General features: G+C 48.1%; 1 protein-coding gene across 1 annotated transcript in view; it reads left to right on the forward strand.

Moving 5' to 3' along the window:
• The window catches only part of LOC135057082 (uncharacterized), a 149,849-nt gene that overhangs the window by 105,789 nt on the left and 20,001 nt on the right, over positions 1–24,059 (forward strand). Inside the window, 6 exon segments of the mRNA XM_063962980.1 lie at positions 40–82; positions 18,146–18,293; positions 20,774–20,965; positions 22,122–22,200; positions 22,319–22,416; positions 22,947–23,667. Coding sequence (XP_063819050.1) covers positions 40–82; positions 18,146–18,293; positions 20,774–20,965; positions 22,122–22,200; positions 22,319–22,416; positions 22,947–23,667 — 1,281 coding nt within the window.

Consider the following 24,059-nt stretch of genomic DNA (forward strand, 5'->3'; position numbering starts at 1 on the left):
CTTACTTCCGGGCTGTGTGTTCCATACACAGGAAGTGAGTTTCTATTGGTTGCTGCAGCCTTCCAGTTTCCGTCGTGATCAGGTAATGGCGTCTTTATATACAGGGGTGTCCTGTTATGATTATTATACAGGGGGAGCAGCCTGTGGTGTCCAGTTATTATTAAACAGGGGGAGCAGCCTGTGGTGTCCAGTTATTATTAAACAGGGGGAGCAGCCTGTGGTGTCCAGTTATTATTATACAGGGGGAGCAGTCTGTTGTGGCCTGTTATTATTATTATTATTATTATTATTATTATTTCTCTGACGTTCTAGTGGATGCTGGGAACTCCGTAAGGACCATGGGGAACAGCGGCTCCGCAGGAGACAGGGCACAAAAGTAAAGCTTTAGGACTACCTGGTGTGCACTGGCTCCTCCCACTATGACCCTCCTCCAGACCTGAGCGCCCTGAGCAGCAATATAAACACCTTGGCTGGCAAAAATACACCATATATAGGCCTAGAGGCTATATAGGTGTAAATTAACCCCTGCCAGAATTCCAGAAAAAGCGGGAGAAAGTCAGCTGAAAAAGGGGCGGAGCCATCTCCCTCAGCACACTGGCGCCATTTTCCCTCAAAGCTCCGCTGGAAGGATCGCTCCCTGGCTATCCCCTGCAGTCCTGACTACAGAAGGGTAAAAAAGAGAGGGGGGGGGGGGGCACTAAATTTAGGTGCAGTATATGTAATACAAGCAGCTATAGGGGAAAACACTGTATAGTGATATCCCAGTGTTATATAGCGCTCTGGTGTGTGCTGGCATACTCTCCCTCTGTCTCCCCAAAGGGCTTTGTGGGGTCCTGTCCTCTATCAGACAGTTCCCTCTGTGTGTGCGGTGTCGGTACGGCTGTGTCGACATGTATGAGGAGGAAAATGATGTGGAGGCGGAGCAAATGCCGGTTACTGTGATGTCACCCCCTGCGGGGTCGACACCTGAGTGGATGGACTTATGGAAGAAATTACGTGACAGTGTCAGCTCCTTACATAAAAGGTTTGACGACATGGGACAGCCGGCTACTCAGCTTGTGCCTGTTCCAGCGTCTCAAAAGCCATCAGGGGCATTGAAACGCCCGCTACCTCAGATGGCAGACACAGACGTCGACACGGATACCGACTCCAGTGTCGACGACGAGGAGACCAATGTAACTTCCAATAGGGCCACCCGTTACATGATTGAGGCAATGATTATTACACATTACTGATATTACCCCAGGTACCACAAAAAAGGGTATTATGTTTGGTGAGAAAAAACTACCAGTAGTTTTTCCTGCATCTGAGGAATTAAATGAAGTGTGTGAAGAAGCGTGGGCTTCCCTCGAAAATAAATTAATTTCTAAACGGTTATTAGCAACGTACCCTTTCCCGCCAGAGGATAGGTCACGTTGGGAAACACCGCCTAGGCTAGATAAAGCGCTTACACGTTTGTCAAATAAGGTGGCACTACCGTCTCCGGATACGGTCGCCCTAAAGGAACCTGCTGATAGAAAGCAGGAGGCTACCCTGAAGTCTATATATACACACACGGGCATTATACTGCGACCAGCTATTGCCTCAGCATGGATGTGCAGTGCTGCGGCTGCGTGGTCGGATTCCCTGTCGGATAATATTGATGCCCTGGATAGGGACAATATATTGCTGACAAAAGAGCATATAAAAGACGCTGTCTTATACATGCGTGATGCACAGAGGGATATTTGCCGGCTGGCATCAAAAATAAGCGCAATGTCCATTGCCGCCAGGAGAGGGTTATGGACTCGGCAGTGGTCAGAAGATGCCGATTCAAAAAGGCACATGGAAGTTTTGCCTTATAAAGGGGTGGAGCTGTTTGGGGATGGTCTTTCTGACCTCGTTTCCACGGCAACGGCTGGGAAATCAGCATTTCTGCCGCAGGTTACCTCACAGCAAAAGAAAGCACTGTATTATCAAGTACAGTCCTTTCGGCCCCATAAAAACAAGAGGGCTAAAGGCGCATCTTTTCTGCCAGAGGTAGAGGGAAAAAGCTGCAGCATACAGCCAGTTCCCAGGAGCAGAAGTCCTCCCCCGCTTCCGTTAAGTCCACCGCATAACGCTGGGGCTCCACAGGCGGACCCAGGTACGGTGGGGGCCCGTCTCAGAAATTTCAGCACACAGTGGGCTCGCTCACAGGTGGATCCCTGGATCCTTCAGGTAGTATCTCAGGGGTACATGCTGGAATTCGAGACACCTCCCCCCCCCGCGCCGTTTCCTAAAATCTGCCTTACCAACAACTCCCTCAGACAGGAAGGCAGTGTTGGAGGCTATACACAAGCTGTATTCACAGCAGGTGATTATCAAGGTACCCCTCCTTCAACAAGGAAGGGGTTACTATTCCACAATGTTTGTGGTACCGAAACCGGACGGTTCAGTGAGACCCATTTTAAATTTGAAATCCTTGAACACGTATATAAAAAGATTCAAGTTCAAGATGGAATCGCTCAGGGCCGTTATTGCAAGCCTGGACGAGGGGGATTACATGGTCTCACTGGACATCAAGGATGCTTACATGCATGTCCCCGTTTACCCTCCTCACCAGGAGTACCTCAGGTTTGTGGTACAGGACTGTCACTATCAGTTCCAGACGCTGCCGTTTGGGTTATCCACGGCACCGAGGGTCTTTACCAAGATAATGGCCGAAATGATGATACTCCTTTTGGAAGAAGGGAGTTTTAATTATCCGGTACTTGGACGATCTCCTGATAAAGGCGAAATCCAAGGAACAGTTGTTGGTGGGGGTATCACTTTCTCGGGAAGTGCTACAACCACACGGTTGGATTCTCAATATCCCAAAGTCACAGCTGGTCCCTACGACACGTCTTCTGTTCCTGGGAATGATTCTGGACACAGAGCAGAAAAAAGTGTTTCTTCAAGAGGAAAAAGCCAAGGAGTTGTCATCTCTAGTCAGAAACCTCCTAAAACCAGGACAGGTGTCGGTGCATCAATGCACGCGAGTCCTGGGAAAGATGGTAGCGTCATACGAAGCAATTCCATTCGGCAGGTTCCACGCAAGAACTTTCCAGTGGGACCTGTTGGACAAATGGTCCGGATCGCATCTTCAGATGCATCAGCGGATAACCCTGTCGCCAAGGACCAGGGTGTCTCTACTGTGGTGGCTGCAGAGTGCCCATCTTCTAGAGGGCCGCAGATTCGGAATACAGGACTGGGTCCTGGTGACCACGGAGGCCAGCCTTCGGGGCTGGGGAGCAGTCACACAGGGAAGAAATTTCCAGGGACTGTGGTCAAATCAGGAAATTTCACTACACATAAATATTCTGGAGCTAAGAGCCATTTACAATGCCCTAAGCCAAGCAAGACCGCTGCTTCAAAACCAGCCGGTACTGATCCAATCAGACAACATCACAGCGGTCGCTCATGTAAACAGACAGGGCGGCACAAGAAGCTGGAGGGCAATGGCAGAAGCCACAAGGATTCTCCGATGGGCGGAAAATCACGTGTTAGCACTGTCAGCAGTGTTCATTCCGGGAGTGGACAACTGGGAAGCAGACTTTCTCAGCAGGCACGACCTCCACCCGGGAGAGTGGGGACTTCATCCAGAAGTCTTCCAAATGATTGTAAACCGTTGGGAAAGACCACAGGTGGATATGATGGCGTCCCGCCTCAACAAAAAACTAAAAAGATATTGCGCCAGGTCAAGGGACCCTCAGGCGATAGCTGTGGACGCTCTAGTGACACCGTGGGTGTACCAGTCGGTTTATGTGTTCCCTCCTCTGCCTCTCATTCCCAAGGTACTGAGAATAATACGAAGGAGAGAAGTAAGAACTATACTCGTGGTTCCGGATTGGCCAAGAAGGGCTTGGTACCCAGAACTTCAAGAGATGCTCTCAGAGGACCCATGGCCTCTACTGCTAAGGCGGGACCTGCTGCAGCAGGGGCCCTGCCTGTTCCAAGACTTACCGCGGCTGCGTTTGACGGCATGGCGGTTGAACACCGGATCCTGAAGGAAAAGGGCATTCCGGAGGAAGTCATCCCTACCCTGATCAAAGCCAGGAAGAGGATGTAACTGCAAAACATTATCACCGCATTTGGCGGAAATATGTTGCTTGGTGTGAGGCCAGGAAGGCCCCAACGGAGGAATTTCAACTGGGTCGATTCTTGCATTTCCTGCAAGCAGGGGTGACGATGGGCCTCAAATTGGGGTCCATTAAGGTACAGATTTCGGCTCTGTCGATTTTCTTCCAGAAAGAACTGGCTTCACTGCCTGAAGTTCAGACATTTGTCAAGGGAGTTCTGCATATTCAGCCCCCTTTTGTGCCCCCAGTGGCACCTTGTGATCTCAATGTGGTTTTGGGGTTCCTGAAATCACATTGGTTTGAACCACTTAAAACCGTGGATTTGAAATATCTCACATGGAAAGTGGTCATGCTGTTGGCCCTGGCTTCGGCCAGGCGTATATCAGAATTGGCGGCTTTGTCTTGTAAAAGCCCTTATCTGATTTTCCATATGGATAGGGCAGAGTTGAGGACCGAAGGTGGTATCAGCTTTTCGCTTGAACCAACCTATTGTGGTGCCTGCGGCTACTAGGGACTTGGAGGATTCCAAGTTACTGGACGTAGTCAGGGCCCTGAAAATTTATGTTTCCAGGACGGCTGGAGTCAGGAAAACTGACTCGCTATTTATCCTGTACGCACCCAACAAGCTGGGTGCTCCTGCTTCTAAGCAGACTATTGCTCGCTGGATTTGTAGCACTATTCAGCTTGCGCATTCTGCGGTAGGATTGCCGAAGCCTAAATCTGTAAAAGCCCATTCCACAAGGAAGGTGGGCTCATCTTGGGCGGCTGCCCGAGGGGTCTCGGCTTTACAACTTTGCCGAGCGGCTACTTGGTCAGGGTCTAACACTTTTGCAAAATTTTACAAATTTGATACCCTGGCTGAGGAGGACCTTGAGTTTGCTCATTCGGTGCTGCAGAGTCATCCGCACTCTCCCGCCCGTTTGGGAGCTTTGGTATAATCCCCATGGTCCTTACGGAGTTCCCAGCATCCACTAGGACGTCAGAGAAAATAAGATTTTACTCACCGGTAAATCTATTTCTCGTAGTCCGTAGCGGATGCTGGGCGCCCATCCCAAGTGCGGATTGTCTGCAATACTTGTATATAGTTATTGTTAAACTAACGGGTTATTGTTGAGAAGCCATCTGTTGAGAGGCTTCGTTATTTTCATACTGTTAACTGGGTATAGTATCACGAGTTGTACGGTGTGATTGGTGTGGCTGGTATGAGTCTTACCCGGGATTCAAAATCCTTTCCTTATTGTGTCAGCTCTTCCGGGCACAGTATCCTAACTGAGGTCTGGAGGAGGGTCATAGTGGGAGCAGCCAGTGCACACCAGTTAGTCCTTAAGCTTTCTTTAGTTTGTGCCCAGTCTCCTGCAGAGCCGCTATTCCCCATGGTCCTTACGGAGTCCCAGCATCCAATACGGACTACGTGAAATAGATTTACCGGTGAGTAAAATCTTATTTATTATTATTATTATACAAAGAGAGCAGCCTGTGGTGTCCTGTTATTATTATACAGGGAGAGCAGCCTGTGGTGTCCTTACTATTGTTATACTTTGGGAGTAATAGGTTATGTTCTACTATACAGGAAGAGTGGTCAGTGGTGTCCTGTTATTATTTTTATACACGGGGAGCAACGTTTAGTGTCCTATTATTATTATTATTATTATATGTAATTGTAGGGATTTAATATTTCTGCAGCAGGGTACATTGTGTTCCACAGGGAAACATCAGGGGTGTAGAGTGGATCTTGATCAAGGGGCACCAACAGGCTAAAGCTTTAGGCTGTCCCAGGATGCATTGGGGCCTCCTCTTGAACCCCGCCTCCAGGCACCGTGAGCTCAGTTTTTAGCAGGTCACTTAACAGGGGGGCTTCGCTAGGCAGCCTTGAAAAAGCTTTCTAAGAAGACTTTATGGGCCGCAGCGCTGTTATTTCAGTGTGACATTCAGAACTGCGGCGCCATCATCTCCCAAGCGGTGTCGCATACTCCCGCGGTTTGTTCCCGGGTACTTACGGCGGAGATGCTCCGGATTTAGTCACATAGTCACAGACGCTCTCCTGGTTCGCGTGGCTGCTACGGTGAGGAGGTAAGAGGATCCCCCAGGCGGGACCCGACGTTAAATCGTGTTCCTGTCGCGGTTTAGGGTGATGACCGAGCCGCTGGCGTTTACACTGCCACAGTGCAGGGACCCCACTAGACCACCGTGACGTATTGCGTACAGGTTGGGTGTACTAACACCCCATTAATAAGGCTCACTGTACCCGAGGTGGAAGTCCAGCATAGGGGAGTGGTCGCTTGACTTGTAGCCCCGGCCCAGGGCGCCATCTACTGCAGATTTTCCCACCGTGGAGCTGCCTCACACTCTCCCTCACTCCCTGACTGACAGCTGGGCGCCATCTTATAAGCATAGCTGTGGCCATCTTCTAAGCATATCTGTGGCTGGTCTTCGGGACTGCAGTGCTAGGTCTCCATGTAAAGCCGCCTGTATACAGCGCTGTGACTTTACAAACACTTGAGTATTCTACATGTCTTTATACAGACAGCATTAGTTAAGAAAAAGTGTACCTACTACAGAATATATTGTACGAGTATTCCGATATATACCTCTGGTCTAGAACCATGCCATATCTATCTATCTATCTAAATATCTATCTATATATATATATCTATATATATCTGTACATATACTAGTCCAGTGCAGTGATATTGTCATGATCATTATCTGCATTGCCTGTGACTGTGTGTGCCTGTATCTGCTGTGTGGTTTCACTTTCAATGTTTCCCAGATATATCTATCACTATATTCTGTACCCTAAGGGATTAGGTGCGTCAGGGTCATATATATATATATATATATATATATATATATATATATATATTGGAACGGCGTGCGGCACTCGGCCAGAAAGATCACAGCAAGTGTCAAGAGTCAAGTGTGCAGAACAACGTTTCAATAAAACAAACATACCTTTTATCACTGTGACACCCACGTGAAGAGATCGGCTTCCGGGAACGGGACCACACGCCCGGCCGGCGGCCGTATCTGATGACATCATCAGAAGCAAACAAAGTGCACACCCCCACCAAGTGATCATGCTGCCATGGAAACAGGGAAACAAATGCTGTTTATAATGCGTCACAGTATTTACCAAATACTCAGTCACATAATACCGGATTTATTTGCAGGTGTTGTGTACTGGATATTCAGTCACATCCTAACTGATTTATTCACAGGTATTTTACTCTGTCTGGCTTAATCATACTAAACCGCTCTGTTGTTGCATTTGTGTACAATGTCTAACAAGAAGGGCAGTAAGTCTGGGGACGCTCCTGCATCATGCAAAGCATGTGCCAAGGATTTACCAGAGGGGGAAGTTCTGCATGATGGTCTGTGTACTGTGTGTCATACATCTCCCAGTCAGTCCGCAGCTTCTGTAACTAATCAGGAGCCACCCTGGGCTGCACTCTCAAACCTACTGGGTACTCTGGTGGAACGCCTTACTCCCCCTATGGGACCACCTGTGCCACTACAGCCACAAATTGCCCCTATGGTTAATCCGATTTTGGCGGAAAATTTGTCTACCCAGTTGCAGCAGTTAAATCAATCCTTAGTCAGACAAAAATCTACTCCAGGTTACTCCCGTGTCTCTGGGTCATCTAAGCGGCTGCTTCCTCCTGACAATCCACTAATCTCTCAGATGTTTCATCTGAAGAGGAGGGGGAGCATACTGTCCTGTCACACACTGAATCAGGTGTTTCTGACGAGGATTCTCCATTGCAAATTGATGTCCCTGTGGTTGCTATTAAGCAGATCCTACAAATCACTGCTGATCAGGATTCCACTACTGTCACCAAGAAAACGGACATGTTTAAACGGCAGAAGGTGGCTATAAAATCTATTACCCCAATCTGACCATTTGGTGGACATCAGACAGGAACCCTGGTCTACCGGCCTTGGCTCGCTATCCTCTCCCGGCAGAGTTATGTAACAAGTGGAAAAAGTCACCGCCGGTGTGGATATGCTACAGTTTCTGGAGGCGACCGGCATAGTTTTTCTGTTGAATGGAGTGCCAGACCATATGCTACTTTATTTAGTATAAAGTATGTAAAGGCCCGTTGGCCTTCTCACGTTGCTTCAATAAAACCATAGCTTCACTTTTTCTCCGAGACTGAGTGCCGCCTCTTCCTTCCATTGGGGGACACCTGTATTTGCAAATGATTCCTTTGGGAAGGCACCCCGAGAGCTTTACCCCATATCTCGGAGTGCCCTTCTACGTGTGTGTGTGTGTGTGTGTGTGTGTGTGTGTGTGTGTGTGTGTACATAGATAGTTATTATTGTGTGTATTATAAACCTTTCCCCTAGTACTGCCCAAACTTCTATTTACCCGTACCACCTCCAAACCCCCAGTACTGCTTGTACCTACCTCCCTCCTTGCCTGCCCTTACTCCCCATAATATGTGATGGGACCCAGAAATATTGCAGTAGGACCCCATTTTTTGGAAGTGAGGGGTCCCTGGGACACACACATTTTTTTGCTCAGTGCGATCACTGGACCCACTATGGCTGCCCCCTGGGCTGCTAAAGGTATTGAGTTCAGGGATTAGAGGGAGAGCTGCCCGAGGATATATCTGACAATACCTGTCTCACATTACCAATGCCGCTTATTAAATTCAGGAGGCGTCCTCTGAGGCGGTTGTGTTGGCTGCCAAGGCGTCAGCTACGTCTGTCCTGGCTTGCCGTATTCTGTGGTTGAGGTCATGGAAGGTGGGCCTAGACTCCAAAAGACCTTGGAGATACTCCTCTTTAAGGGGGACATTTTGTGTGGGGAAGACCTTAATAAAATTGTGTCTAAACTGGCGGCTGCTAAGATTGCTTTTCTCCCAAATATTAATCCTTCTGCACAGAAGGCTAAAAGTACCACATTTTGTTCCTTTCGGCCTCAAGGTAAAGCAAATCATCAGGCATACCCAAGACAATCTCGTGCTACCAAAACCACTTAGCTCAAGACAAAGCAGTCCTGGGCGACCCGTCAGCCTGCTTCCAAACAAGACAAGCCTGCCGCATTGCGGGCCGGGCCTTCCCCTGGGGAACCCCAAGGTGGAAGGCCGACTTTGGCAGTTCACCCAGGTCTGGTTAAATACCACTTCAGACGCATGGGTGCGAGAAGTTGTCTCTCACGGGTATGCAGTCTCTTTCAAGAGAGGTCCCCCTCGCCAGTTTTGTGCCACGGTTATTCCCTCGGATCCGTTAAAGATGCAAGCTCTGCAAAAGGTTGCGAGTTCTCTCCTGAATACAGGAGTGGTAGTGCCGGTACCTCTGGCCCAGAGAGGCAGAGGTTACTACTCGACCCTGTTTCTAGTTCAGAAACCCAATGGGTCTTTCCGGCCTATACTCCACCTCAAATCACTGAACAAGTTTGTGAGAGTGTCCAAGTTCCATATGGAAATGCTGTGCTCTATTGTACTGGTGATGGAACCCGGAGACTATGTGGTATCCCTGAATATCTAGGATGCTTACCTGCATATACCTATTGCCATGTCACATCAGCAGTATCTGCGGTTTGCTATTGGCAACCTCCATTATCCGTTCCAGGCTCTGCCATTTGGACTGTCTATGGCTCCTCGGATCTTCACCAAGGTAATGGCCGTAAAAACGGCCCATCTGCGTTGCCAGGGAGTCATTATCCTGCCGTATATGGACGACTTGCTGATTCTGGCAGACTTCCACGATGTCCTCCTCTGTCATCTACAACTGACGATAAACTTCCTACAAGCCCACGGGTTGCTCATTAATTGGAAGAAATCCTTGCTGGTCCCAGGTCAGAGCATGGTGCACATGGTGGCACTCCTAGACACACAGTCAACGTCTGTTCTTGTCTCTGGAGAAAGTCCTGAAGCTTCAGGACAGGATACGATGCTTCCTTTGTTGTCCCGGAGTGTTAAAGCACTCGGCGATGCTAGTACATAGCCTAATAGTGTCGGCATTCGACATGTTGGCGTACGCTCGATTTCATTGTCGCCCTTTACCGAGGTTAATCCGTTCCAAGTGGGACTGCCTACCTCATCAGATCAGATCTCACATGATCACTTTGACTCCGGGGGTTCGTCTGTCGCTGACCTGGTTTCTACAGGATCAGCAATTGAGCAGGGGCCGTCCCTTCTGGATCCCTGACTGGGGATCCTGACAACATATGCCAGTCTGCGGGAATGGGATGCGGTTTTGGAGCAACACTTTTCAGGGTTGCTGAACCAGGAGGAATCACTCCTCCCAATAAACATTCTGGAGTTGCGGGCAGTGTTTAACGCATTAACTCTCGCCCTGCCTCTGGTACAGAACAGGCCTGTTCAAGTACGGTCAGACAACGCCACCATGGTGGCATACATTAACCATCAAGTCGGCACTCGAAGCCACATGGCAATGATGGAAGTGTCAAAATTCCTTTGTTGAGTGGAGCGCCATCTGCCAACAATATCGGTAGTGTTAATTCCGGGTGTCCTGAACTGGAAAGCGAACTTCCTCAGTCGTCAGGACGTGCACGCATGAGAGTTGAGTCTTCATCCAGAAGTCTTTCAACTACTAGTGGACGTGGGGCCTACCTGATGTAGACCTGATGGCGTCTTGACACAATCACAAGGTTCTGGTCTTCGGATCAAGGACCAGGGATCCTCAAGAAGCATTTGTGGACGCACTAGCCGTTCCATGGAACTTTCGGCTGCCCTACGTATTCCCTCCAGTGTCACTCCTGCCCAGGGTCCTGCGGAAGTTCAAGCAAGAAGGAGCAATACTACTTCTAGTCGCTCCGGCGTGGCCCAGACGGCATTGGTTCTCAGACCTACAGAGTCTATTGACAGAGCGTCCTCTGCTACTTCCTCAGCACCCAGACCTCCTCGTAAAGGGCTCTTGTCTCTGCCCAGACCTGGCCAGACTGCCTTTGATGGCGTGACTCTTGAAGCATCACTCCTGAGGGCCAAAGGATTTTCCGAGGCTGTTATACAAACTATGTTGAAAGCCCGCAAACCAGCATCTGCCCGTATTTATTATAGGGTCTGGAATTCTTATTTCACCTGGTGTGCTGATAAGAATTAAGATGCATACAGATTCAGAACTTCCAGAATTCTGGCTTTTCTGCAACAAGGTCTGGACTTAGGCCTTCGTCTAGCCTCCCTCAAGGTTCACATATCTGCCTTGTCGGTATGGTTTCAGAGAAAGATTGCGTCTATACCTGACATTCACTCAGGGTATGTTACGGATTCAGCCTCCCTATGTCCCTCCTGTGGCTCCATGGGATCTATATGTTGTCCTGAATGCCCTGCAAGAGTCTCCATTTGAACCTCTTGAGTCGGTGGACCTTAAATAGCTCACGGCCAAGGTCCTGTTTTTACTGGCTATTGCCTCTGCTAGAAGGGTGTCGGACTAGGTGTGTTGTCCTTTCGTCCACCCTTTCTGATATTTCATCATGACCGGGCAGTTCTTAGAACTCACCCAGGTTTTTTGTCTAAAGTGGTGTCATCTTTTCACCTTAAACAAAAGATTGTGGTCCCGGCCTTTATCTCTTCTGATTTGTCCTCCAAAGAGCGGGTTTTGGGTGCGGTAAGGGCTCTCCGCATATATGTGGAGAGGACTACCTCTATCAGGAGGTCAGATACCCTTTTTGTCCTGTTTGGTTTCCGCAAACGTGGCTGGCATGCGAATAAGCAATCCTTGGCCAATAGGATTAGAATGGTGATTGCACAAGCTTATGCGCAGGGTTGTCCCCCAGCTCCTGCTATTTCTAAAGCCCATTCTATTCGGTCTGTTGGACCTTCTTAGGCGGCCCACCGTGGCGCGTCCGCAGAACAATTGTACAAGGCGGCTACGTGGTCCTCAGTGAACACGTTCATTAGGTTCTATGCCTTTGATACTTCCGCCTCCCAGGATGCTTCCATTGGACGCCGGGTTCTCAAATCCGCTAAGGCGCGTCCCCTCCCTTGAGAACTGCTGTAGGACATCCCTGATGTTTCCCTGTGGAACACAATGTACCCTGCTGCAGAAAAGGAAAGTTATGGTAGACTTACCATGATTAACTCTCTTTCTGCGAGGTACATTGGGTTCCACAGGGCGCCCACCCTGACGCACCTAGCATCTATGGGTTTGTATGGCATTAGCCGCTGGTCCCTTCTCCTGTTGTGAGAATGTGGTTGTCTGTGACTAACATCTGCCTTCTCTCTTGCCTGCTCCTCAATTGGACTGGGTAACAAAACTGAGCTCACAGTGCCTGGAGCCAGGCTTATAGAGGAGGCCCCAATGCATCCTGGGACAGCCTAAAGCTTTAGCCTGTTGGTGTCTCTGGATCAAGATCCACTCTATACCCCTGATGTTTTCCTGTGGAACCCAATGTTCCTCGCAGAAAGAGAGTTAACCATGGTAAGTCTACCATAACTCTCCTTATTGCTCATTTTCTAGGATATATTAAAACAGTGCCCATAATATCCCTAATGTCCCCGTGTCAGACATGTGTAACAGATGATAGTTGGAGCAGTGTGAAGCAGATGTGTGTCAGACTCCCGGCCATGAGGTGTGCGGTGTAACCATTTAGCAATACAGCATTGTGTGTCAGTCACTGTTATGATTCCCGTACTCCAGACCAGAGGAGATCTTATGGAAGAGGTCTGAGTACTGGGAAGATATGCTGGTTGTGGGAGCGGGAGAGCCTAGTAACCCCTGGCGCCCTAACTCCGTTGTCTCGCCCGTGTTATCAGAAATCCCTTGCGAGACTATGGTTGCTTGAGCCCATGGCAGCCGCGTTCGAAGGGCGGATTATGTCTGCCCAACCCCGATGCCCCCGCAGGTCTTAATGGGAGACAAAGGGAAATCCGAGACAGGGTGATAACAAGGGGCCCTCTGACTAAGCAACCAGGCCAGGGGTTACAAGCTAACTAACTTAAACCAAAGGTATGTGCGGACTAGCCGCCAGGGAAAAGGACAACCAAAGATCCACTGATCCGTTACTCCTATCCAGCACCGCTGGATACCAGAGTGGATCTGTGGGAGCGGAATCCTCCGCAAAAGCTCCAGAACACTAATTAACTAAATAATAAACAGTAAGCGGACACGCCGCAACACACGGCTGAGCCGCGACTCACGTACACCACAGGATGTTAAAGGTGCTCGGTCAGACTCCAGGAACAGATGGTAAACTTCCGAGTACAGGATCTCTGAGGACAGGAACAACCGGATGAGCAGGACTGGAAACTCTCTGCAGCAGACACTGGCAAACAGGAAGCTCAGGAACTAGCAGGAACCAAGCTCAGAACTCAAGCAGACTGAAAACCCAGAAATATCACCAGCGTCTGTGAACTGCAATCAGCCAGCATATAACAGAGAGGCCTAATTAATAATCCAGAGCAGCTGGCCTATTGCATGATTCCAACTGACAAGATGCAATTAGCAGCCAGGTGAGGCTGAACACATGGAACAAGCTGCAATTACACAGACTAACCAGCGGCAGCAGACAAGAGCATGCTAAAACAGAGCAACAGGAAATCCTGGCATGCAAGACAACTTAATAAACATAAAATAGAAATGAACCACTACCTGTGGTTCATAACAGTATCCTCTCCTTAAGGGTGAGCTCCGAGCACCCCATAACACCCACGGGGAACATAAACAGAAGTATAACATGAAATACCTAACAAAAATGCAAAACAGGAATGAGCCACAGCCGTGGCTCATAACATTACCCCCTCCTTGAGGAGGGGTCAAAAGACCCCAATATTCAGACTATCCAGAACAAGGGATAAAAAAAAAAAAAAAAACTGACACACTGGTCTAACAGACAAAATAACAAAAAACAAGCTGTAGCAACAACTTGTAACAGTGCCCTCCCCTTGATGGTGGCCACTGGACACAAGACAAGGAAAAAAAAAATATCTCTCTTTTTTTTTATCAAGGCAAGAGTCAAAAATTATTTCTTTTTCTTCTTCTTCTTTTTACAAAGCTCTTTAGGTCTGACCAAGGTAATTCCCCAAACATTGTCTGAACTGATGGTACCACCCAGCAAGGCTGCGTTCAAATCAGAGACAGGTCTCTTACCCTTGGGAGCTGAACTTTCTGGTAAAGTACTATTATTAGAAGAAGAAGTCAAAAGAGCACATCCTGCAGTCAAAGCAACGGGCTGGGACTCTTGTGCCGAGTTTACAGTATTTGGTGGACTCTCAGCAGACAAGACGGGTGACTTAGAGGAACCTGAACCAATTTCTTTGGAACCGTATCTTTTAACAATTGCATCACAGAATGCTTGGGGATCCTGAAGAATGGGATCTTCAGCTTTCATTAGGCTGGTCGCCCACTCAGAAGGATCTCCTCTAAAAGAATAAATCAGATAGAGCCCAAGGTTCTCTGAAGTGATGCCCAGAAATGGTCTAGACAACATAATAGTGTAATAGTGTTTGAAAAGCGCCATAAATTGTGCGAAGTCCCCATCAAAGGTTATGGATGTTGAAATATCAGAGTCAGGATCTGTTTCCTTTTCATCTGACTGACTGGAGTGCTTTGCTAGGACCTGGTCACTATTGACCTTACTCGAGGCTGAGACTCTCTGAACCCCACCCGGGGCTGAGACTTTCTGAACCCCACCCGGGGCAGTGACTTTCTGAACCCCACCCGGGGCAGTGACTTTCTGAACCCCACACGGGGCAGTGACTTTCTGAACCCCACCCGGGGCAGTGACTTTCTGAACCCCACCCGGGGCAGTGACTTTCTGAACCCCACCCGGGGCAGTGACTTTCTGAACCCCACCCGGGGCAGTGACTTTCTGAACCCCACCCGGGGCAGTGACTTTCTGAACCCCACCCGGGGCAGTGACTTTCTGAACCCCACCCGGGGCAGTGACTTCCTGAACCCCACCTGGGGCAGTGGCCTCCGGGAACCCCGCTGGGGCAGTGGCCTCCGGGAACCCCGCTGGGGCAGTGGCCTCCGGGAACCCCGCTGGGGCAGTGGCCTCTGGGAACCCCGCTGGGGCAGTGGCCTCCGGGAACCCCGCTGGGGCAGTGGCCTCCGGGAACCCCGCTGGGGCAGTGCCCTCCGGGAACCCCGCTGGGGTCAGCACCTCGGATTCTTTTATTGGGACCGGGCCGTTGGCCTCCCTGACTGGGATCGGGCCACCGGCCTCCCTCTCTGAGTCGATAATTATCGAAAGTTCTCCCGGGACTATGACTTCCGGGACTTTTGCTGAAGCAATAACGTTCAGATCCTCCACTAATGCTATGCTTCTTAAGTTCTTTCCTGGGGAAGCGACTTCTAGACCCTTCTTTGGGGCTGCGTCTCTCGAGACCCCACTTGGGGATATTACTTCAAAGATCCCTTCTGGGGTTTTGCTTCTCGAGTTCCCTTCAAGAACTATGGTTTTAGATACCCTTTCTGGGATTGCGCTTTTCAAATCCCTACCTGGGGTAACAGCTTCTGAGACCCCTTCCGGTATGGACACCTGAACTATAATATTTGATGTCCCTCTATAAGCTAGGGCATCGGGTACCGCTCCAGCACTCTGGGCATCGGGTACCGCTCCAGCATTCTGGGCATCGGGTACCGCTCCAGCACTCTGGGCATCGGGTACCGCTCCAGCACTCTGGGCATCGGGCACCGCTCCAGGACCCTGGGCTACGGGCACCGCTCCAGGACCCTGGGCATCGGGCACCACTCCAGGACCCTGGGCTACGGGCACCACTCCAGGACCCTGGGCATCGGGCACCACTCCAGGACCCTGGGCATCGGGCACCACTCCAGGACCCTGGGCATCGGGCACCACTCCAGGACCCTGGGCATCGGGCACCACTCCAGGACCCTGGGCATCGGGCACCACTCCAGGACCCTGGGCATCGGGCACCACTCTAGGAACCAGGGCATCGGGCACCCCTCCAGGGACTTGCAACTCCGCTTCCACAGGAACCTCAAGAGAGGAGAGAAACATTCTCTTTTGATTCCTGAATCTATAATGGGGCTCCCTTGCCCAAGGACCCCAATTATAGGACAGAGAGCTTTTTTGTGTGGGTTGTGTGACAAGTACCTCTGCCACAGTAGAGACAGGAGTAGGTCTTGTATCATGACTCAACTTGGCCAGAGGGCAAGACTCGTCACCACACTTTGGTTTGCGCAACTCACAGGTCTGCAGATAATGGCCTAAACCCCCACAATATAGGCATAAGTTTAAGTTTCTGCGACGCAGACGCTCCTCTTCTGAGAGCCTGGGCCGCAGAAAACTTTTAAACCTTTTCTCTTCAATTAAACCAGAGGATTCTCTTGTCACCATACTGTGAACAAGAGTCTCTTTAGAGATAGATGTACTCTCAACGACTTCTGGAAAAATGAGCAAGATTTTAGTCAGAAGGTTTTGCAGTTGCTTTAGGGATTGCTGCCAAACTTGTAGTCGCTCTGGTCTCAAAGCACTGAATACAGAGTTCAGGGCTTCGAGAGATGCCTGCAGGGCTTGCATAGTAGACATAGGAGGATTTAAGACAAGGCAAGACAAGACAAGGCAAGACAAGGCAAGACTAAATTTTGCTAAACAAATCAAGACTTTTTTTTTTTTTCTTTTTCTTTTTTTAAACACCGGACTGGATTCTAAACACCGGACTGGATTCTAAACACCGGACTGGATTCTAAACACCGGACTGGAGTCTGCACACTGAATTCTATACAGGACTGGATTCTAAACACCGGATTGGATTCTGCACACTGAATTCTAGACAGGACTGGATTCTAGACTAGACACTGGACTGGGCCAAAAAATAAAAAAAGTTTTATTTCTTTTTTGTGGTATGGCTGGTGATAATGTTATGATTCCCGTACTCCAGACCAGAGGAGATCTTATGGAAGAGGTCTGAGTACTGGGAAGATATGCTGGTTGTGGGAGCGGGAGAGCCTAGTAACCCCTGGCGCCCTAACTCCGTTGTCTCGCCCGTGTTATCAGAAATCCCTTGCGAGACTATGGTTGCTTGAGCCCATGGCAGCCGCGTTCGAAGGGCGGATTATGTCTGCCCAACCCCGATGCCCCCGCAGGTCTTAATGGGAGACAAAGGGAAATCCGAGACAGGGTGATAACAAGGGGCCCTCTGACTAAGCAACCAGGCCAGGGGTTACAAGCTAACTAACTTAAACCAAAGGTATGTGCGGACTAGCCGCCAGGGAAAAGGACAACCAAAGATCCACTGATCCGTTACTCCTATCCAGCACCGCTGGATACCAGAGTGGATCTGTGGGAGCGGAATCCTCCGCAAAAGCTCCAGAACACTAATTAACTAAATAATAAACAGTAAGCGGACACGCCGCAACACACGGCTGAGCCGCGACTCACGAACACCACAGGATGTTAAAGGTGCTCGGTCAGACTCCAGGAACAGATGGTAAACTTCCGAGTACAGGATCTCTGAGGACAGGAACAACCGGATGAGCAGGACTGGAAACTCTCTGCAGCAGACACTGGCAAACAGGAAGCTCAGGAACTAGCAGGAACCAAGCTCAGAACTCAAGCAGACTGAAAACCCAGAAATATCACCAGCGTCTGTGAACTGCAATCAGCCAGCATATAACAGAGAGGCCTAATTAATAATCCAGAGCAGCTGGCCTATTGCATGATTCCAACTGACAAGATGCAATTAGCAGCCAGGTGAGGCTGAACACATGGAACAAGCTGCAATTACACAGACTAACCAGCGGCAGCAGACAAGAGCATGCTAAAACAGAGCAACAGGAAATCCTGGCATGCAAGACAACTTAATAAACATAAAATAGAAATGAACCACTACCTGTGGTTCATAACAGTATCCCCTCCTTAAGGGTGAGCTCCGAGCACCCCATAACACCCACGGGGAACATAAACAGAAGTATAACATGAAATACCTAACAAAAATGCAAAACAGGAATGAGCCACAGCCGTGGCTCATAACAGTCACTGGGGAGTCTTATGTGTGCCCAGGGCTATATGAGGAGAATTTAACGGTCACTCAGTGCTTATTATTTGACTTTATTACATGTGTGCTTTATATTTACAGTATATTACATGTGTGCTCTGTGGTGTTTACTATGATTATTATACTTACTCCTAGACCACTGACCTGTGAGGAACCAGAGTGTTTACTAGACGTGAGGATGAGATGCATCACTGATTCCCTGAGAATGGAGCACGACAGGAGTCACATGTCTGAGAGGATCCTAAATCTCACCCTGGAGATCATCTACCTGCTGACTGGGGAGGTGAGGGGATCTGGGACTGTCACTGTGACATCACATATCTATAATAATAATACAGGGACATGACTGGGGAGGTGAAGGGATCTGTGAGTGTCACAGTGACATCATTTATATCTATAGTAATAATACAGGGACATGACTGGGGAGGTGAGGATCTGGGAGTGTGACAGTGACATCACATATCTATAGTAATAATACAGGGACATGACTGGGGAGGTGAGGGGATCTGGGAGTGTATGCAGTAACATATATCTATAGTAATAATACAGGGACATGACTGGGGAGGTGAAGGGATCTGTTAGTGTCACAGTGACATCATTTATATCTATAGTAATAATACAGGGACATGACTGGGGAGATGAGGGCATCTGGGAGTGTCACAGTGACATCACATATCTATAGTAGTAATACAGGGACATGACTGGAGGTGAGGGGATATGGGAGTGTCACAGTAACATCATATATCTATAGTAATAATTCAGGGACATGACTAGGGAGGTGAGGGGATATGGGAGTGTCACAGTGACATCACATATCTATAGTAATAATACAGGGACATGACTGGAGGGGGAGTCTTAATCAAAAATGATAATGACATAGCAAACAAACTAAACAAGTTTTTTTCAACGGTATTTACCAGAGAGAACCAAATGCTGGGTCTAACACAAAATCTCAACAAAGATAATTTCCCACTGCTAAATGCTTATTTGTGTGAGGAGGTAGTCTGTGACCGATTAAAAAAGTTAAAGATTAATAAGTCACCTGGTCCCGATGGAATTCACCCCTGGGTTCTTATGGAGCTGCACGCTGAACTAGCAAGACCGCTATTTTTGATCTTCGTGGATTCGGTTAAATCGGGTATGATTCCCAAAGAGTGGCGTATAGCGGAGGTAGTGCCGATATTCAAAAAGGGGAGCATAGCTGAACCAGGTAATTCTAGACCAGTTAGTCTTACATCTATAGTGGGGAAAGTATTGGAAGGTATTCTAAGGGACAGTATTAAAAAGTTTGTTTAAGCAAATAAGGTCATTAAAAGGAACCAACATGGATTTGTGAAGGACAGATCATGTCAGACCAACTTGGCTTTTATGAAACAGTAAGTGCAAACCTGGATCAGGGTAAGGAGGTGGATATAATCTTTTTAGACTTTGCCAAAGCTTTCGACACTGTACCACACATGCGTCGTATCTATAAACTACAAAAAATAGGGCTAGGGAGCACAATATGCACTTGGGTCAGTAATTGGTTAGTTAACAGGGAGCAGCGCATTGTGGTCAATGGATCATTTTCAATTTGGACTAAAGTACTAAGTGGTGTGCCACAAGGGTCTGTACTTGGACCACTTTTGTTCAACATTTTCATCAACGACCTAACAGTAGGTCTAGAGAGTATGGTGTCAATTTTCGCAGACGATACCAAATTGTGTAAGGTTATAAATACGGAGGGGGATGCTGAGTCTCTTCAGAACAAATTAACTAAACTGGAAACATGGACAGCAAAATGGAGAGTGAGATGAAACACAGACAAGTGTAAGGTAATGCACTGTGGGGGCAAGACCAAAAATTACACCTACATACTAAATGGGGTAATATTAGGGGATACTGTACTGGAAAAAATACTTGGGTGTTCACATAGATAAATTAAGCAGCAGTACCCAAAGTAGGATTGTAGCAAAGAAGGCTAATAAGATATTAGCATGCATAAAACGAAGAATTGATGCAAAAGAAAAGAGAGTATTATACTCTCATTATATAAATCACTAGTGAGGCCACATCTTGAATACTCTGTGCAATTTTGGGCACCATATTACAAAAAGGATATCCTGGAGCTAGAAAAGGTTCAGAGGCGGGCGACCAAACTAATCAAGGGCATGGAGACGCTGGAATACAAGGAAAGGCTTGCAAGGTTAGGCATGTTTACATTGGAAAAGAGGAGATTAAGAGGGGACATGATCAACATCTACAACTATATAAGGGGTCAATACACAGAGCATGGGAGGGACCTGTTTTCAATAAGATCAGCACAGAGGACACGTGGTCACTCACTTAGGTTAGAGGAGAGGAGTTTCCGCACGTTGAGGCGAAAAGGTTTTTTCACAGTAAGGACAATACGTGTTTGGAATTCCCTGCCTGAGGGAGTTGTAATGGCCGACTCAGTCAACACCTTTAAGAATGGGTTCGATAAATTCCTATTGGATAAAGATATTCAGGGTTGGACTAGTTATAGTAACTATAATGCGTGCCTACGCACCATAACTCTGAATATCTTTATCCAATAGGAATTTATCTAACCCATTCTTAAAGGTGTTGAACTAGTCCTAACATAAAAATAACTAGTCCTATAATAAGACTGCATAGGAGACCACAAATATGTTGAACTCGAAGGACAATTGTCTTTTTTCAACCTTAGTTACTATGTTACTGGGGAGGTGAGGGGATCTGGGAGTGTATGCAGTAATATTTGGTGTCTTTCACAATATAAAGGATTACACCATAGTGAGGAAGATATCTGTTGAGTGTGAATTACCAAGCAGCAGTTCTATCATGTCAGGAGAACTGAGCAGGACCCAGAGCCCCATCACGGTGCCTCAACCTCACTCACTGATACATGAGAGAGACAATGACCAGAAGATCCTGGAACTCACCAACAAGATCATTCAGCTGCTGACTGGAGAGGTGACTGCTGGGAGTGGGGCATTATACAGTAACACCAGGGGACGTGTCTGGGTGATGACCGGAGAGGTAACTGCTGGGAATGGGACATTATACAGTAACACCAGGGGATGTGTCTGGGTGATGACTGGAGAGGTGACTGCTGGGAATGGGGCATTATACAGTAACACCAGGGGACGTGTCTGGGTGATGACTGGAGAGGTGACTGCTGGGAATGGGACATTATACAGTAACACCAGGGGACGTGTCTGGGTGATGACTGGAGAGGTGACTGCTGGGAATGGGACATTATACAGTAACACCAGGGGATGTGTCTGGGTGATGACTGGAGAGGTGACTGCTGGGAATGGGGCATTATACAGTAACACCAGGGAATGTGTCTGGGTGATGACTGGAGAGGTAACTGCTGGGAATGGGGCATTATACAGTAACACCAGGGAATGTGTCTGGGTGATGACTGCTGGGAATGGGGCATTATACAGTAACACCAGGGGACGTGCCTGGGTGATGACTGGAGAGGTGACTGCTGGGAATGTGACATTATACAGTAACACCAGGGAATGTGTCTGGGTGATGACTGGAGAGGTGACTGCTGGGAATGGGGCATTATACAGTAACACCAGGGAATGTGTCTGGGTGATGACTGGAGAGGTAACTGCTGGGAATGGGGCATTATACAGTAACACCAGGGAATGTGTCTGGGTGATGACTGCTGGGAATGGGGCATTATACAGTAACACCAGGGGACGTGCCTGGGTGATGACTGGAGAGGTGACTGCTGGGAATTGGACATTATACAGTAACACCAGGGGACGTGTCTGGGTGATGACTGGAGAGGTGACTGCTGGGAATGGGACATTATACAGTAACACCAGGGGACGTGTCTGGGTGATGACTAGAGAGGTGACTGCTGGGAATGGGACATTATACAGTAACACCAGGGGATGTGTCTGGGTGATGACTGGAGAGGTGACTGCTGGGAATGGGACATTATACAGTAACACCAGGGGATGTGTCTGGGTGATGACTGGAGAGGTGACTGCTGGGAATGGGACATTATACTGTAACACCAGGGGATGTGTCTGGGTAATGACTGTATCACTGTGTGTGTCAGGTGCCTATAAGGTGTCAGGATGTCACTGTCTATGTCTCCATGCAGGAGGGGGAGTATATAGAGGAACACAGGGGTCTGTACAAGGACGTGATGATGGAGAATCACCGGCCCATCACATCACTGGGTAAGAGGAGACTGTCATGTATTGTACAGGGGAGAGCAGGTATGGGGGCCCCTATATACACACATCACCTGGTAATCGCATATATACACTGTACTCAGTCACTGTGTGTCTCCTACAGATGGGCCCAGTAACAGAGATACCCCAGAGAGATGTCCCCGTCCTCTGTATTCCCAGGATTGTACAGAGGAGAATCACAGGACCCCACAGGAGGATCAGGTAGGTGGGATTTAGGATCTCGCCAATATACCAAAGTGACGGTCACTGTATCAGTCATTCCAGGTGATAATGAGACACAGGGAAAGCAGAGTAATTGGGGGTCTCTAGCCCCATGCACCACAGTAGGACCCTGATAACATCAAAACATCTATCCCTGTATAAGAAAGCAGATGGGGATCACAGATTTATTGTATATTTTACATATGTCATAAAGTGTAATATGTGAGAAATCTGGGCAATTAGTTCTATTGTGTTATTTTTCTTAAATGTTTATATCATTTCTATATAACGGCACCTAAACATTTTATCTGATAGCAATTATATTAATTACAAATGTATTGCTTTGCAAATGTCAGGGGTACAAATAAGTCAAATGGACTGGAAGGGGAACCCAGCGGGATATGACTGAGAACCATTACACTGTATGGTCTGTACAGATCTGTGTGTCTAATACTCTGATAGTCTCCTGATTACTCTGAGTAATGATGTCCGGCATTAATAACGCATTAATTTATATATGGGTTATTCAGGGTGAAGATCTGACTAATATAAAGGGAGAAGAAGAGACGTATGTGGCTGATATGAGGGCAGAAGATATAGAGGGAGAAGAGACGTATGTGACTGATATGAAGGCAGAAGATATAGAGGGAGAAGAAGAGACGTATGTGACTGATATGAAGGCAGAAGATACAGAGGGAGAAGAAGAGACGTATGTGACTGATATGAAGGCAGAAGATACAGAGGGAGAAGAAGAGACGTATGTGACTGATATGAAGGCAGAAGATACAGAGGGAGAAGAAGAGATGTATGTGACTGATATGAAGGCAGGAGATATAGAGGGAGAAGAAGAGACGTATGTGACTGATATGAAGGCAGAAGATATAGAGGGAGAAGAAGAGACGTATGTGACTGATATGAAGGCAGAAGATACAGAGGGAGAAGAAGAGACGTATGTGACTGATATGAAGGCAGAAGATATAGAGGGAGACGAAGAGACGTATGTGACTGATATGAAGCCAGTAGATATAGAGGGAGAAGAAGAAGAGACATATGTGACTGATATGAAGGCAGAGGATACAGAGGGAGAAGAAGAGACGTATGTGGCAGATATAAGGGCAGAAGATATAGAGGGAGAAGAAGAGACGTATGTGACTGATATGAAGGCAGAAGATACAGAGGGAGAAGAAGAGACATACGTGACGGGTGATCAGCAGTGTAAGGAGGAGAAAATCCCTACAGATATCAGCACAGGTGAGTAATAAGCACTTATTACAGGAAATAGTCACATATTCTTCTTGACCAGTTACTACAAAATCTCCCATACTTCACCCTCCCCTGTCATTTCATACTAATGAGGGAAATGTATCTGTAAAGTGGGGGAATCAGGAGCCATCAGCACCTATTGTATTCCTGCTCTCCCCCTCACATCATGTCACTGTGTGTTACCAGCCCAGAGATCTGACCAGTCTCCTGCCAACACTCTCTGGTGTATCTCATTCATCAGGATCCATCAGCCCCTATTATACTCCTGCTCTCCCCTTCACATCATGTCACTGTGTGTTACCAGCCCAGAGATCTGACCAGTTTCCTCCCCACACTCTCTGGTGTAGCTCATACATCAGGAGCCATCAGCCCCTATTATA

The sequence above is a fragment of the Pseudophryne corroboree genome, chromosome 3 (genome assembly GCF_028390025.1).
Source record: "Pseudophryne corroboree isolate aPseCor3 chromosome 3, aPseCor3.hap2, whole genome shotgun sequence".
NCBI lineage: Eukaryota > Metazoa > Chordata > Amphibia > Anura > Myobatrachidae > Pseudophryne > Pseudophryne corroboree.